A 17,217-nucleotide genomic window follows, 5' to 3' on the forward strand; every position below is an offset into this window, starting at 1 on the left:
CCAACGCAGCCTTGCCCGCCGGAGGAGCTCACCGATGGGACCTTGCCCAGATCTTTCAAAGATTTGTGAGCTCCTCACGCAATCCAGCCTGGTTAAACCCAGGATGGATCGTAGGCAGGCCAGCCTAAATGTTTCTAACCGGCGAAGATGCTCCATTAAGGGGGTCCACGTTTCGCAAGCGTAGAGAAGGGAGGGAATGACTGTGGCCGAGACTCACACACACACATACATAGAAACTCACACACATTTACATACACACTCGCGCACACAAACAAACACTCGCACATACACACAAAGACAAAGATTCCCCTATAGCCTGCAACAGACTGTAGGGGCAAGTGCTGTTAGCGAGCACCTATGAAGGCCGGAACGGTACACGAGGGGGTGGGTGGCCAGTACCACGCCCGACCGCCTTTGTCTCCCCAGTGGCAATGTTTATGACGCACAGCACCAGGTACTCATTTGAGGCTGAGTCGACCTAGGGGCGGCCCAGGACGGGTTCAGATAATCGTCACTGGTGTTGGCCGTGAGCGGGAATCGAACCCAGGTTGCCAGGTTCATAGCGCAGCGTAGCGCTAACCACCACACTATCGCTCCCCACACACACACACACATTGACACACACACAGTGACACACACACACAGATACACACACAGATACACACACAGTGACACACACAGATACACACACAGTGACACACACAGCGACACACACAGTGACACACACAGACACACACACAGTGACACACACACACAGCGACACACACGCACACAGATACACACACAGTGACACACACACACAGCGACACACACACAGACACGCACACCACTCTCACACCCACCCACACACAGACACACACACACAGTGACACACACACAGACACACACAGTGACACACACACACAGTGACACACACACAGTGACACACACACAGTGACACACACACACACAGATACACACACAGTGATACACACACAGTGACACACACACAGACACACACAGCGACACACACACAACACACACAGACACTCACACAGACACGCACACCACTCTCACACCCACCCACACACAGACACACACACAGTGACACACACACAGCGACACACACACAGCGACACACACACAGACACACACAGACACACACACACAGACACACAGACACACACACACAGACACACAGCGACACACACACAGTGACACACACACACCCACCCACACACAGACACACACACACAGCGACACACACACAGCGACACACACACACGCACACCACTCTCACACCCACACACCCATCTCCCCCACACAACTAGCACGTTCGCTCTCTGGGGTGGGGGGGGGCAGTGAATGGGAGAATAACGGTGGTGGTGGTGGTGGTTGTGGGGGGCTTAAACTTAATTATTTTCATTCCAAAGCTTCAGAGCGACGATTCCGTCCGCAGAGGCAAATATCTCTCCCGTGTAGCCTCTTAGCAGACTGTTGGGGCAAGAGTTGTTCGTAGCGAGTAGCAGTGGCGGATGAAGCTAGCGCGTGGCGTGTGATGTTATAAGGGGGGACCCTAGATAAAATTTAACCAAAAAAAACGTCAATATTAAATGGGTGGCCAGCGCCACGCCCGCCCGGCCGCCTTTGTCTCTCTCCCAGTGGCGATGTTCACGACCGCACCACCACCGCTACAGCGGTTACTCACCTGAGGCTGAGTCGACCTAGCGGAGGCCCGGGACCGGTTCAGATTATCGCTATCGCACCACACATGCACACACCACACACACACACACTACACACACACACACTACACACCACACACACTACACACACTACACACACTACACACACACCACACACACACTACACACTCACACTACACACACACGACACACACCACACACACACGCACTACACACACGCACACACACACCACACACACACACCACACTACACACACACTACGCACACACACCACACACACTACGCACCACACACACACCACACACACTACGCAACACACACACACACACACACACACACACACACACAATACACACACTACACACACACTACACACAAACACACACTACACACACACCACACACACACACACACCGCACACACACACACCACACACACACCACACACCACACACACCACACACACACACTACACACACACACACCACACACACCACACACTACACACACACACTACACACCGCACACACACCGCACACACACACCACACACACACCACACACACACACACACCACACACTACACACACACGCACTACACACCACACACACACTACACACACTACACACACACACTACAGACACTACTACACTACACACCACACACACACACCACACACACCACACACACACCACACACACACCACACACTACACACACACTACACACCGCACACACACCGCACACACACACCACACACACACACCACACACACACACCACACACACACCACACACTACACACACACGCACTACACACCACACACACACCCTACACACACTACACACACACACTACAGACACTACTACACTACACACCACACACACACACACCACACACAACACACACACACACCACACACACACCGCACACACACACCACACACACCATACACACCACACACACCATACACACCACACACACCACACACACACCACACACTACACACACACACTACACACACTACACACACACTACACACACACTACACACACACTACACACACTACACACACGCACTACGCACACTACACACACACTACAGACACTACTACACTACACACCACACACTACGCACACTACACACACACACTACACACACACACTACACACACCACACACTACACACACACTACACACACACCTAACACACCATTGTAATCACCACCACCACCACCAGAGTCCTCAGTCCACAGGGGAATTTGGCTCTGAGCCAGCGAGGCTTCCCAATCTGGGAGAGGGCCAGAGGAGGTTTTTGTTTTACTCTTCAACACAAAAAAAATCACCACGCACACAGCCAAAGGTCCCCCAGGTAGCCTCTAGCAGGCTGTAGGGGCAAGTGCTGTTAGTAGCACAAAGACAAAGATCCCCCGTGTAGCCTCTAGCAAGCTGTAGGGGCAAATGCTGTTAGTAGTAGTAGCGAGTTTCACAAAGACAAACATCCCCCAGGTAGCCTCTGGCAGGCTGTAGGGGTAAGTGCTGTTAGTAGTAGCACAAAGACAAAGATCCCCCAGGTAGCCTCTAGCAAGCTGTAGGGGCAAGTGCTGTTAGTAGCAAACACAAAGATCCCCCAGGTAGCCTCTAGCAAGCTGTAGGGGCAAGTGCTGTTAGTAGTAGCACAAAGACAAAGATCCCCCAGGTAGCCTCTAGCAGGCTGTAGGGGCAAGTGTTGTTAGTAGTAGCGAGTATCACAAAGACAAAGATCCCCCAGGTAGCCTCTAGCAGGCTGTAGGGGCAAGTGTTGTTAGTAGTAGCACAAAGACACAGATCCCCCAGGTAGCCTCCGGCAGACTGTTAGGGCAAGGGCTGTTAGCGAGTAGCAGCAGCAGCAGCGTCTATGAAGGCTACCGGCACCACGCCCGGCCGCCTTTGTCTCTCTCCCAGTGCTCGCGATGTTTTACTACACACAGCGCACCAGGTACTCGTTTGAGGCTGAGTCGACCTAGGAGAGGCCCCGGACCGATTCAGATAACCCAGGGGTCGCTGAGTTCGTAGCGCAGCGTAGCGCTAACCACTACCACACTACCGCTCCCCACACACACACAGACACACACAGTAACACACACAGACAGTAACACAGTAAGACACACAGTAACACACACAGACACACACAGACACACACACGGACACACACACACAGTAACACACACACAGTAACACACACACAGAGACACACACAGTAACACACACAGACACACACAGTAACACACAGTAACACATACAGTAACACAGACAGTAACACACAGTAACACACACAGACACACACAGACACACACAGTAACACACACAGACAGTAACACACACAGTAACACACACAGACACACACAGTAACACACACACACACAGTAACACAGTAAGACACACAGTAACACACACAGACACACACAGACACACACACGGACACACACACACAGTAACACACACACAGTAACACACACACACAGTAACACACACACAGTAACACACAGACACACACAGTAACACACACAGACACACACACGGACACACACACACAGTAACACACACACACAGACACACACACAGTAACACACACAGACACACACACAGTAACACACACAGACAGTAACACACAGACACACACAGTAACACACACAGACACACACACGGACACACACACACAGTAACACACACACACAGACACACACACAGTAACACACACAGACACACACAGTAACACACACAGACAGTAACACAGTAAGACACACACAGTAACACACAGACACACACAGTAACACACACAGACAGTAACACAGTAAGACACACAGACACACACAGACACACACACAGTAACACACAGTAACACACACACGGACACACACACACAGTAACACACACACAGTAACACACACACAGTAACACACACGCAGTAACACACAGTAACACACACAGTAACACACACACACAGTAACACACACACACACACAGTAACACACACAGACACACACAGTAACACTCACAGACAGTAACACAGTAAGACACACAGTAACACACAGACACACACAGTAACACACACAGACACACACACGGACACACACACACAGTAACACACACACAGTAACACACACACACAGACACACACAGACACACACAGACACACACAGTAACACACACAGACACACACAGTAATACACACACAGACACACAGTAACACACACAGACACACACAGTAACACACACAGAGAGTGACACAGTAAGACACACACAGTAACACACACACACAGTAACACACACAGATACACACACAGACACACACACACACAGACACAGTAACAGACACACACAGTAACACATACAGTAACACAGACAGTAACACACAGTAACACACACAGACACACACAGTAACACACACAGACAGTAACACACACAGTAACACACACAGTAACACACACAGACACACACAGTAACACACACAGACAGTAACACAGTAAGACACACACAGTAACACACACACAGACACAGTAACAGACACACACAGTAACACACACAGTAACACACACAGTAACACACACAGTAACACAGACAGTAACACACAGTAACACACACAGTAACACACAGTAACACACAGTAACACACAGTAACACACACACACAGTAACACAGTAAGACACACACAGTAACACACACACAGTAACACACACAGTAACACACACACAGTAACACACAGACACACACAGTAACACACAGACACACACAGTAACACACACACAGACACACGCAGTAACACACAGTAACACACACAGTAACACACACACAGTAACACACACACAGTAACACACACACACACACAGTAACACACAGACACACACACAGACACACACAGTAACACACACACACAGACACACACACAGACACAAAGACAAAGATCCCCCGTATAGCCTTAACAGACTGTAGGGGCAAGTGCTGTTAGCGAGCACCTATGAAGGCCGGATCGGTACACGAGGGGGTGGGTGGCCAGCACCACGCCCGACCGCCTTTGTCTCCCTAGTGGCAATGTTTACACACCGCACCAGGTACTCATTTGAGGCTGAGTCGACCTAGGGGAGGCCCGGGACCGGTTCAGATAATCGTCACTGGTGTTGGCCGTGAGCGGGAATCGAACCCGGGTCGCCAGGTTCATAGCGCAGCGCGCTAACCGCTACACTATCGCTCCCCATTACACACAGTAACACACAGACACACACACAGACACACACACAGACACACACGGACACACACACAGTAACACAGACAGTAACACACAGACAGTAACACACAGACACACACACACAGTAACACACAGACAGTAACACACAGACAGTAACACACAGACACACACACACAGTAACACACATACACATACACAGTGACACACACACAGTGACACACACACAGTAACACACACAGTAACACACACAGTAACACACAGACAGTAACATACAGTAACACACACAGTAACACACAGACAGTAACACACAGACAGTAACACACAGACACACACAGTAACACACAGACACATACACAGTGACACACACACAGTAACACACACACAGTAACACACAGACACAGACACACACACAGACACACACACAGACACACACAGACAGTAACACACAGACAGTAACACACAGACACACACACAGTAACATACAGAGAGTAACACACACAGTAACACACACACTGTAACACACAGACACACACAGTAACACACACAGTAACACAGACACATACACACAGTAACACACACAGTAACACACAGACACACACACAGACACACACAGTAACACACAGACACACACACAGTAACACACAGACACACACACAGTAACACGCACACAGTGACACACAGACAGTAACAACAACCGCCATTCGCCACTAAGTGGCGGTGACGTCACCACGACGCTTGTGCCAGGCTATGTGCACCCTGAGGCCACGTGAAGTGTCGAACGCCCGCTGGCAGGAGGTCACGGGGCAGACCCAGGTGCCACGGGTCGACTGACTGAGATGACTGGCTGATGCACCACCTGTGCCCCCTACTGTGCCAACCTGCTGTGCTTTAGCCACCCGGCGCTCCGCTCGCTGTTGTGAGCGTCGCTCCTCCGCCCTCCGTTGTTGTTGGAGGGCGACTGCCTCCAACTGCCCAGTAGCATCCTTCACGAGCCTCCTCCACAGAGGCCGATCTTGACACCGCTGGTACCAGTCATCGGCAAGTCCACTCAGCTCCACGTCCTCCTGTACCACATCACTCCATATCTTCTCTAGCCCGTGCCGCGCCCGCTTAGCCCCCTCAATCCGGCCAAACAAAAGCTGTTTCGGCATGCGGTGGCTGGGCATGCGGGCTACATGACCCAGCCATCGCAGCCTTGCCTGCCGGAGGAGCTCACCGATGGGACCCTGCCCAGATCTTTCAAGGATTTGTGAGCTCCTCACACAATCCAGTCTGGTTAAACCCAGGATGGATCGTAGGCAGGCCAGCCTAAATGTTTCTAACCGGCGAAGATGTTCCATTAGGGGGGTCCACGTTTCGCAAGCGTAGAGAAGGGAGGGAATGACCGTGGCCGAGAAGACCTGAAGTTTAGTGCGGAGCGACAGACCAGGTAGCTTCCACACAGCGTTACGCAACCGATGAAAAGATATTGCCGCTCGACTGATTCGGAGTGAGACCTCTGCTGTTAAACTGGAGCCAGTCATAAGCACACTGCCCAGGTATGGGAAACTCTCCACTCTCCACACAGACAGTAACACACAGACACACACACACAGTAACACACATACACATACACAGTGACACACACACAGTGACACACACACAGTAACACACACAGTAACACACACACAGTAACACACAGACACACTCACAGTAACACACACACAGTAACACACAGACACACACAGTAACACACACAGTAACACACAGACACATACACACAGTAACACACACACAGTAACACACAGACACACACACACAGTAACACACAGACACACACACACAGTAACACACAGACACACACACACAGTAACACACACACAGTAACACACAGACACACCAAGACGATGTGATGGTGATGTGTAGTGCGGTGCGATGGTGTAAAGTGTCTGTGATGGTGATGGTGTCTCACGGTGTGATGGTGATGGTGTGATGATGATGGTGTCTCACGGTGTGATGGTGATGGTGTGATGGTGATGGTGTCTCACGGTGTGATGGTGATGGTGTCTCACGGTGTGATGGTGATGGTGTGATGGTGATGGTGTCTCACGGTGTGATGGTGATGGTGTGATGGTGATGGTGTGATGGTGTCTCACGGTGTGATGGTGTCTCACGGTGTGATGGTGATGGTGTCTCAGGGTGTGATGGTGATGGTGTGATGGTGTGATGGTGATGGTGTGATGGTGTCTCACGGTGTGATGATGATGGTGTCTCACGGTGTGATGGTGTCTCAGGGTGTGATGGTGATGGTGTGATGGTGATGGTGTGATGGTGATGGTGTGATAGTGATGGTGATGGTGTGATGGTGTCTCACGGTGTGATGGTGATGGTGATGTGCGCTGGGTGATTTGGTGACGGCTGTGCAAACTCAAGCGGACTTTCTCCATTATCGGTGTTGTTGATGTTATTGATGATGATATTGATGATGTTATTGATGATGATATTGATGATGTTGTTGATGTTATTGATGATGATATTGATGATGTTGTTGATGATGATATTGATGATGTTGCTCATGTTATTGATGATGATATTGATGATGTTGCTGATGTTATTGATGATGATATTGATGATGTTGCTGATGTTATTGATGATGATATTGATGATGTTGCTGATGTTATTGATGATGATATTGATGATGTTGCTGATGTTATTGATGATGATATTGATGATGTTGCTGATGTTATTGATGATGATATTGATGATGTTGCTGATGTTATTGATGATATTGATGATGTTGCTGATGCTAATGATGATGTTATTGATTTCGTTGTTGATTACAGCTGCTACCCATGAAATTCCCTCTGTTTGATTTGGGGGGTGGACACGGATTGCTGGAGACTCACTCGGAGACTCACTCGGAGACTCACTCAGAGACTCACTCGGAGACTCACACACCTCCACCTACTCCATCTATGGTGACTCACTCACTCAGACTCACTCACTCAGACTCACTCACTCATACTCACTGACTCACTCAGACTCACTCACTCAGACTCACTCACTCAGACTCACTCACTCACTCAGACTCACTCACTCACTCAGATTCACTCACTCACTCAGACTCACTCACTCACTCAGACTCACTCACTCAGACTCACTCACTCACTTGGAGACTCACTCAGAGACTCACTCAGAGACTCACTCAGAGACTCACACACCTCCACCTACTCCATCTATGGTGACTCACTCACTCAGACTCACTCACTCAGACTCACTCACTCATACTCACTGACTCACTCAGACTCACTCACTCAGACTCACTCACTCAGACTCACTCACAGACTCACTCACTCATACTCACTCAGACTCACTCACTCAGACTCACTCACTCAGACTCACTCACTCAGACTCACTCACTCAGACTCACTCAGACTCACTCACTCATACTCACTGACTCACTCAGACTCACTCACTCAGACTCACTCACTCAGACTCACTCACTCAGAATCACTCACTCATACTCACTCACTCAGACTCACTCACTCAGACTCACTCAGACTCACTCACTCATACTCACTGACTCACTCAGACTCACTGACTCAGACTCACTCACTCATACTCACTCACTCAGACTCACTCACTCACTCGGAGACTCACTCAGAGACTCACTCAGAGACTCACACAACTCCACCTACTCCATCTATGGTGACTCATTCACTCAGACTCACTCACTCAGACTCACTCACTCAGACTCACTCACTCAGACTCACTCACAGACTCACTCACTCAGACTCACTCACTCAGACTCACTCACAGACTCACTCACTCACTCAAACTCACTCACTCAGACTCACTCACTCACTCACTCAGATTCACTCACTCAAACTCACTCACTCAGACTCACTCACTCACTCAGACTCACTCACTCAGACTCACTCACTCACTCAGACTCACTCACTCAGAGTCACTCACTCACTCAGACTCACTCAGACTCACTCACTCACTCAGACTCACTCACTCAGACTCACTCACTCAGACTCACTCACTCACTCAGACTCACTCACTCAGACTCACTCACTCAAACTCACTCACTCAGACACTCTCATTCACTCAGAGACTCACTCAGACTCACTCAGAGACTCACACACCTCCACCTACTCCATCTATGGTGACTCACTCACTCAGACTCACTCACTCAGACTCACTCACTCACTGAGACTCACTCACTCAGACTCACTCACAGACTCTCACTGTTTCTGAGTGTGTATGTATCTTTGTGTGTCTGTGTGTGTCTGTGTTTGAATGTGTATGTCTATGTGTGTCTGTGTGTCTGTGTGTGTCTGTGAATTCCAGCAAGACCTACATCTCTGCTTTATTGACCTGGTCAAGTCCTATGCTACCATCAGTAGGCCTGGGCTCTGGGTTGTTCTTCGTGCTTTTGGAGTCCCTGACCCTCTGCTCACGATCATTAAGGACCTTCATGATGGTTAGCGGGCCCGGGTAAAACTACGTGGCCGGGAGTCAGAGCCTTTCCCTGTACACCTTGGGGTGCGACAGGGATGTCCTCTGACTCCCACAATATTTAACATCTAATTTGACCACGTTGTTCGTGAAGCCTTCAATAGCTGTACCGGGGGAATCTCCATATGGTACAGATATAATGGGAGGCTGATCGATGCCCAGGTGCGGTCAAGGGATGGCTCCCTATTGCTCAACCACGTTATGTATGCCGATGATTTGGTAATAGCTGCTCATTCAGAGGAGGAGTTGGAGACGCTGCTGCTGAGACTGGAGCGTGCTACTAAAAGATGGGGCCTTACCATCAGCCCCACCAAAACTAAGCACCTGCCTGGGTATTTTTTACCATCGGACACTCCACCATCACAACTCCCAATCGGTGATGGGGCAGTTGTGGAGAGAGTGGAGAGTTTCCCATACCTGGGCAGTGTGCTTATGACCGGTTCCAGTTTAACAGCAGAGGTCTCACTCCGAATCAGTGGAGCGGCAATATCTTTTCATCGGTTGCGTAACGCTGTGTGGAAGCTACCTGGTCTGTCGCTCCGCACAAAGCTTCAGGTCTTCTCGGTCACGGTCATTCCCTCCCTTCTCTACGCTTGTGAAACGTGGACCCCCCTAATGGAACATCTTCGCCTGTTAGAAACATTTTGGCTGGCCTGCCTACGATCCATCCTGGGATTAACCAGGCTGGATTGTGTGAGGAGCTCACAAATCCTTGAAAGATCTGGGCACGGTCCCATCGGTGAGCTCCTCCGGCAGGCAAGGCTGTGTTGGCTGGGTCATGTAGCCTGCATGCCCAGCCACCGCATGCCGAAACAGCTTTTGTTCGGCCGGATCGAGGGGGCTAAATGGGCGCGGCACGGGCTAGAGAAGAGATGGAGTGACATGGTACAGGAGGACGTGGAGCTGAGTGGACTTGCCGATGACTGGTACCAGCGGTGTCAAGATCGGCCTCTGTGGAGGAGGCTCGCAAAGGACGCTAATGGGCAGTTGGAGGCAGTCGCCCTCCAACAACAACGGAGGGCGGAGGAGCGATGCTCACAACAACGAGCGGAGCGCCGGGTGGCTAAAGCACAGCAGGTTGGCACAGTAGGGGGCACAGGTGATGCATCAGCCAGTCATCTCAGTCAGTCGACCCGTGGCACCTGGGTCTGCCCCGTGAGCTCCTGCCAGCGGGCGTTCGACACTTCACGTGGCCTCAAGGTGCACATGGCCTGGCACAAGCGTCGTGGTGACGTCACTGCCACTTAGTTGTGAATGGCGGTTGTTGTTGTCTGTGTTTGAGTGTGTATGTCTGTGTGTGTCTCAATGTGTGTCTGTGTGCCTCAACGTGCACATAGCCTGGTACAAGCGTCGTGATGACGTGTGTGTCTGGTGGCCCCCCTCTTTAAGAAGGGGGACCGCACAGACTGTAACAACTACAGGGGCATCTCAATCCTCAGTGTGCCGGGAAAGGTCCTGGTAAAGATTATTCAGCATCGCCTTGCCAGGCACGCTGAGGAGAGGCTTGCGGAGCCCCAATGCGGTTTCAGGAAAGGGCGGTCCTGCACAGATGCCATATTTTCTGTCCATCTGCTACAGCAGAGGTGTAGGGAATTCCAACAAGACCTACATCTCTGCTTCATTGACCTGGTCAAGGCCTATGATGCCATCAGTGGGCCTGGACTCTGGGTTGTTCTTCATGCTTTTGGAGTCCCTGACCCTCTGCTCATGCTCATTAAGGACCTTCATGATGGTGAGCAGGCCCGGGTAAAACTACGTGGCCGGGAGTCGGAGCCATTGCCTGTACACCTTGAGGTGCGACAGGGATGTCCTCTGGCTCCCACATTATTTAACATATATTTCGACCACGTAGTTTGTGAAGCCTTCACTAGCTCTACCGGAGGAATTTCCATCTGGTACAGATACAATCGGAGACTGATCGATGCCCGGGTGCGGTCAAGGGATGGCTCCCTATTGCTCAACCACGTTATGTATGCCGATGATCTGGTAATTGCTGCTGACTCAGAGGAGAAGTTGGAGACGCTGTTGCTTAGACTGGAGCGTGCCACTAAGAGGTGGGGCCTTACCATCAGCCCCACCAAAACTAAGCACCTGCCTGGGTATTTTGTACCATCGGACACTCCACCCCCACAACTCCCAATCGGTGATGGGGCACTTGTGGAGAGAGTGGAGAGCTTCCCATACCTGGGCAGTGTGCTTATGACCGGCTCCAGTTTAACAACAGAGGTCTCACTCCGAATCAGTCGAGTGGCAATATCTTTTCATCGGTTGCGTAATGCTGTGTGGAAGCTACCTGGTCTGTCGCTCCACACGAAGCTTCAGGTCTTCTCGGCCACAGTCATTCCCTCCCTTCTCTATGCTTGCGAAACGTGGACCCCCCTAATGTAACATCTTCGCCGGTTATGGGCTGGCCCGCCTACGATCAATCCTGGGTTTAACGGGGCTGGATTGTGTGAGGAGCTCACAAATCCTTGAAAGATCTGGGCAAGGTCCCATCGGTGAGCTCGTCCGGCGGGCAAGGCTGCGTTGGCTGGGTTATGTAACCCGCATACCCAGCCACCGCATGCCGAAACAGCTTTTGTTCGGCCGGATCGAGGGGGCTAAACAGGCGCGGCACGGGCTAGAGAAGAGATGGAGTGATGTGGTACAGGAGGACGTGGAGCTGAGTGGACTTGCCGATGACCGGTACCAGCGGTGTCAAGATCGGCCTCTGTGGAGGAGGCTCGTGAAGGACGCTACTGGGCAGTTGGAGGCAGTCGCCCTCCAACAACAACGGAGGGCGGAGGAGCGACGCTCAAAACAACGAGCGGAGCACCGGGTGGCTATAGCTCAGCAAGTTGGCACAGTAGGGGGCACAGGTGGTGCATCAGCCAGTCATCTCAGTCATCTCAGTCAGTCAACCCATGGCACCTGGGTCTGCCCCGTGACCTCCTGCCAGCGGGCGTTCGACACTTCACGTGGCCTCAAGGTGCACATGGCCTGGCACAAGCGTCGTAGTGATGTCACTGCCACTTAGTGGCGAATGGCGGTTGTTATTGTTGTCGTGTCTGTGTGTGTGTATCTACGTGTGTCTGAGTGTGTGTCTGTGTGTGTATCTATGTCTGAGTGTGTATGTGTGTATGTGTGTCTGAGTGTGTGTGTCTTAGTGTGTGTGTCTGAGTGTGTGTGTGTCTGTGTGTATCTATGTGTGTCTGAGTGTGTGTGTGTCTTAGTGTGTGTCTGTGTGTGTCTATGTGTGTCTGAGTGTGTGTCTGTCTGTGTGTGTGTCTGTGTGTATCTATGTGTGTCTGAGTGTGTGTGTGGCTGTGTGTGAGTGTGTGTCTGTGTGTGTGTGTGTCTGTGTGTATCTACGTGTGTCTGAGTGTGTGTCTGTGTGTGTGTCTGTGTGTGTCTGAGTGTGTGTGTGTGTGGCTGTGTGTGTGTGGTGCAGGGTAACAAGATGATGCAGTCTCTGGCTCACGTTCACCCTCTTTCTCCTCTGCTGACGTACGGAGCGGAATTCACTCCCACCAGCACACCACCCCCGGATGGCAAGACCGGTACACACACACACCCACAAACAGTGACACACACACACACAGTGACACACAACAACAACAACAAGAACCGCCATTCTCCACTAAGTGGCGGTGACGTCACCACGACGCTTGTTCCAGGCCAAGTGCACCTTGAGGCCATGTGAAGTGTCGAACGCCCGCTGGCAGGAGGTCACGGGGCAGACCCAGCAGGTGCCACGGGTCGACTGACTGAGATGACTGAGATGACTGGCTGATGCACCATCTGTGCCCCCTACTGTGCCAACCTGCTGTGCTTTAGCCACCCGGCGCTCCGCTCATTGTTGTGAGCGTCGCTCCGCCGCCCTCCGTTGTTATTGGAGGGCGACTGCCTCCAACTGCCCAGTAGCATCCTTCACGAGCCTCCTCCACAGACGCCGATCTTGACACTGCTGGTACCAGTCATCGGCAAGTCCACTCAGCTCCACGTCCTCCTGTACCACGTCACTCAATCTCTTCTCTAGCCCGTGCCGCGCCCGTTTAGCCCCCTCGATCCGGCCGAACAAAAGCTGTTTCGGCATGCGGTGGCTGGGCATGCGGGCTACATGACCCAGCCAACGCAGCCTTGCCTGCCGGAGGAGCTCACCGATGGGACCTTGCCCAGATCTTTCAAGGATTTGTGAGCTCCTCACACAATCCAGTCTGGTTAAACCCAGGATGGATCGTAGGCAGGCCAGCCTAAATGTTTCTAACCGGCGAAGATGTTCCATTAGGGGGTCCACGTTTCGCAAGCATAGAGAAGGGAGGGAATGACCGTTGCCGAGAAGACCTGAAGCTTCGTGCGGAGCGACAGACCAGGTAGCTTCCACACAGCATTACGCAACCGATGAAAAGATATTGCCGCTCGACTGATTCGGAGTGAGACCTCTGCTGTTAAACTGGAGCCGGTCACAAGCACACTGCCCAGGTATGGGAAACTCTCCACTCTGTCCACAACTGCCTCATCACCGATTGTGAGTTGTGGGGGTGGAGTGTCCGATGGTACAAAATACCCAGGCAGGTGCTTAGTTTTGGTCGTGATGATGGTAAGGCCCCATCTCTTAGTAGCACGCTCCAGTCTCAGCAGCAGCGTCTCCAACTCCTCCTCTGACTGAGCAGCTATTACCAAATCATCGGCATACATAACGTGGTTGAGCAATAGGGAGCCATCCCTTGACCGCACCCGGTCATCGATCAGCCTCACATTATATCTGTACCATATGGAGATTCCCCCAGTACAGCTATTGAAGGCTTCACCAAAACCACGTGGTCAAAATAGATGTTAAATAATGTGGGAGCCAGAGGACATCCCTGTCGCACCCCAAGGTGTACAGGGAATGGCTCTGACTCCCGGCCACGTAGTTTTACCCGGGCCTGCTCACCATCATGAAGGTCCTTAATGATCGTGAGCAGAGGGTCAGGGACTCCAAAAGCACGAAGAACGACCCAGAGCCCAGGCCTACTGATGGTATCATAGGCCTTGACCAGGTCAATAAAGCAGAGATGTAGGTCTTGCTGGAATTCCCTACTCCTCTGCTGTAGCAGACGGAAAGAAAATATGGCATCTGTGCAGGACACACACACACACAGTGACACACACGCACAGTGACACACACACACAGTGACACACACACATAGTGACACATGCTGACACACACAGACACGCACACCGACTGACACACACAGACGCACACGCACACACAGACACACACACACAGAGACACGGAGTGACACATACAGACACATACAGACACACACACAGACACACACGGCAGACACGGAGTGACACACACACAGACACACACACAGAGACACGGAGTGACACACACAGACACACACAGACACACACAGACACACACACACACCGACTGACACACACAGACACACAGACACACACACAGAGACACGGAGTGACACACCGACACACACAGAGACACGGAGTGACACACACACAGACACATACAAACACACACAGACACACACACCGACTGACACACACAGACACACACACAGACACACACACAGACATACACACACACACAGAGACACGGAGTGACACACACACAGACACACACAGACACACACACACCGACTGACACACACAGACACACACACAGACACACACACGGAGACACGGAGTGACACACACACACAGACACACACACACAGACACACACACAGAGACACGGAGTGACACACACACAGAGACACACACAGACACACACACCGACTGACACACACACAAACACACGCACACACACAGACACACACAGGGAGACACGGAGTGACACACACACACACACAGACAGACACACAGACACACACAGACACACACACAGACACACACAGACACACACAGGGAGACACGGAGTGACACACACACACACAGACACACACACAGACACACATACACACACACAGACACACACAGGGAGACACGGAGTGACACACACACAGACACACACACACAGACACACACAGGGACACACACACAGACACACACACAGACACACAGAGACACACACAGGGAGACACACACACAGACACACACAGACACACACACAGACACACACACAGACACACACACACAGACACACACAGGGACACACACAGGGACACACACACAGACACACACACAGACACACACAAACACACACACACAGACACACACACAGACACATACAGACACACACAGACACACACACCGACTGACACACACACAAAGACACACACACAGACACACACACGGAGACACGGAGTAACACACACACAGACACACACACACACACAGACACACACAGACACACACACAGACACACACAGACACACACACCGACTGACACACACAGACACACACACACAGACACACACAGGGAGACATGGAGTGACACACACACAGACACACACAGGGACACACACACAGACACACACACAGACACACACACAGACACACACAGACACACACAGACACACACAGACACACACAGACACACACACCGACTGACACACACAGACACACACACACAGACACACACAGTGAGACATGGAGTGACACACACACAGACACACACAGGGACACACACACAGACACACACAGGGAGACACACACACAGACACACACACAGACACACACACAGACACACACACAGACACACAGACACACAGACACACACAGACACACACAGACACACACACACAGACACACACAGACACACACAGGGAGACACGGAGTGACACACACACAGACACACACACAGACACACACACACAGACA

At 51.5% G+C, this 17,217-nt stretch overlaps 1 protein-coding gene across 2 annotated transcripts in view; it reads left to right on the plus strand.

The window, feature by feature from the left end:
- LOC116956914 (uncharacterized) overlaps nt 1–17,217 on the plus strand; it is a 114,254-nt gene that overhangs the window by 53,081 nt on the left and 43,956 nt on the right. For both annotated transcript variants that reach the window (XM_076054761.1, XM_076054760.1), the window contains exons 8-9: nt 8,730–8,864; nt 13,841–13,949. In XM_076054761.1, coding sequence (XP_075910876.1) covers nt 8,730–8,864; nt 13,841–13,949 — 244 coding nt within the window. The remainder of the gene's footprint in view (nt 1–8,729; nt 8,865–13,840; nt 13,950–17,217) is intronic.

Source organism: Petromyzon marinus, chromosome 68, assembly GCF_048934315.1.
Source record: "Petromyzon marinus isolate PM22_M1 ecotype Great Lakes invasive population chromosome 68, UKy_Petmar_22M1.pri1.0, whole genome shotgun sequence".
In the NCBI taxonomy this organism is placed as follows: domain Eukaryota; kingdom Metazoa; phylum Chordata; class Hyperoartia; order Petromyzontiformes; family Petromyzontidae; genus Petromyzon; species Petromyzon marinus.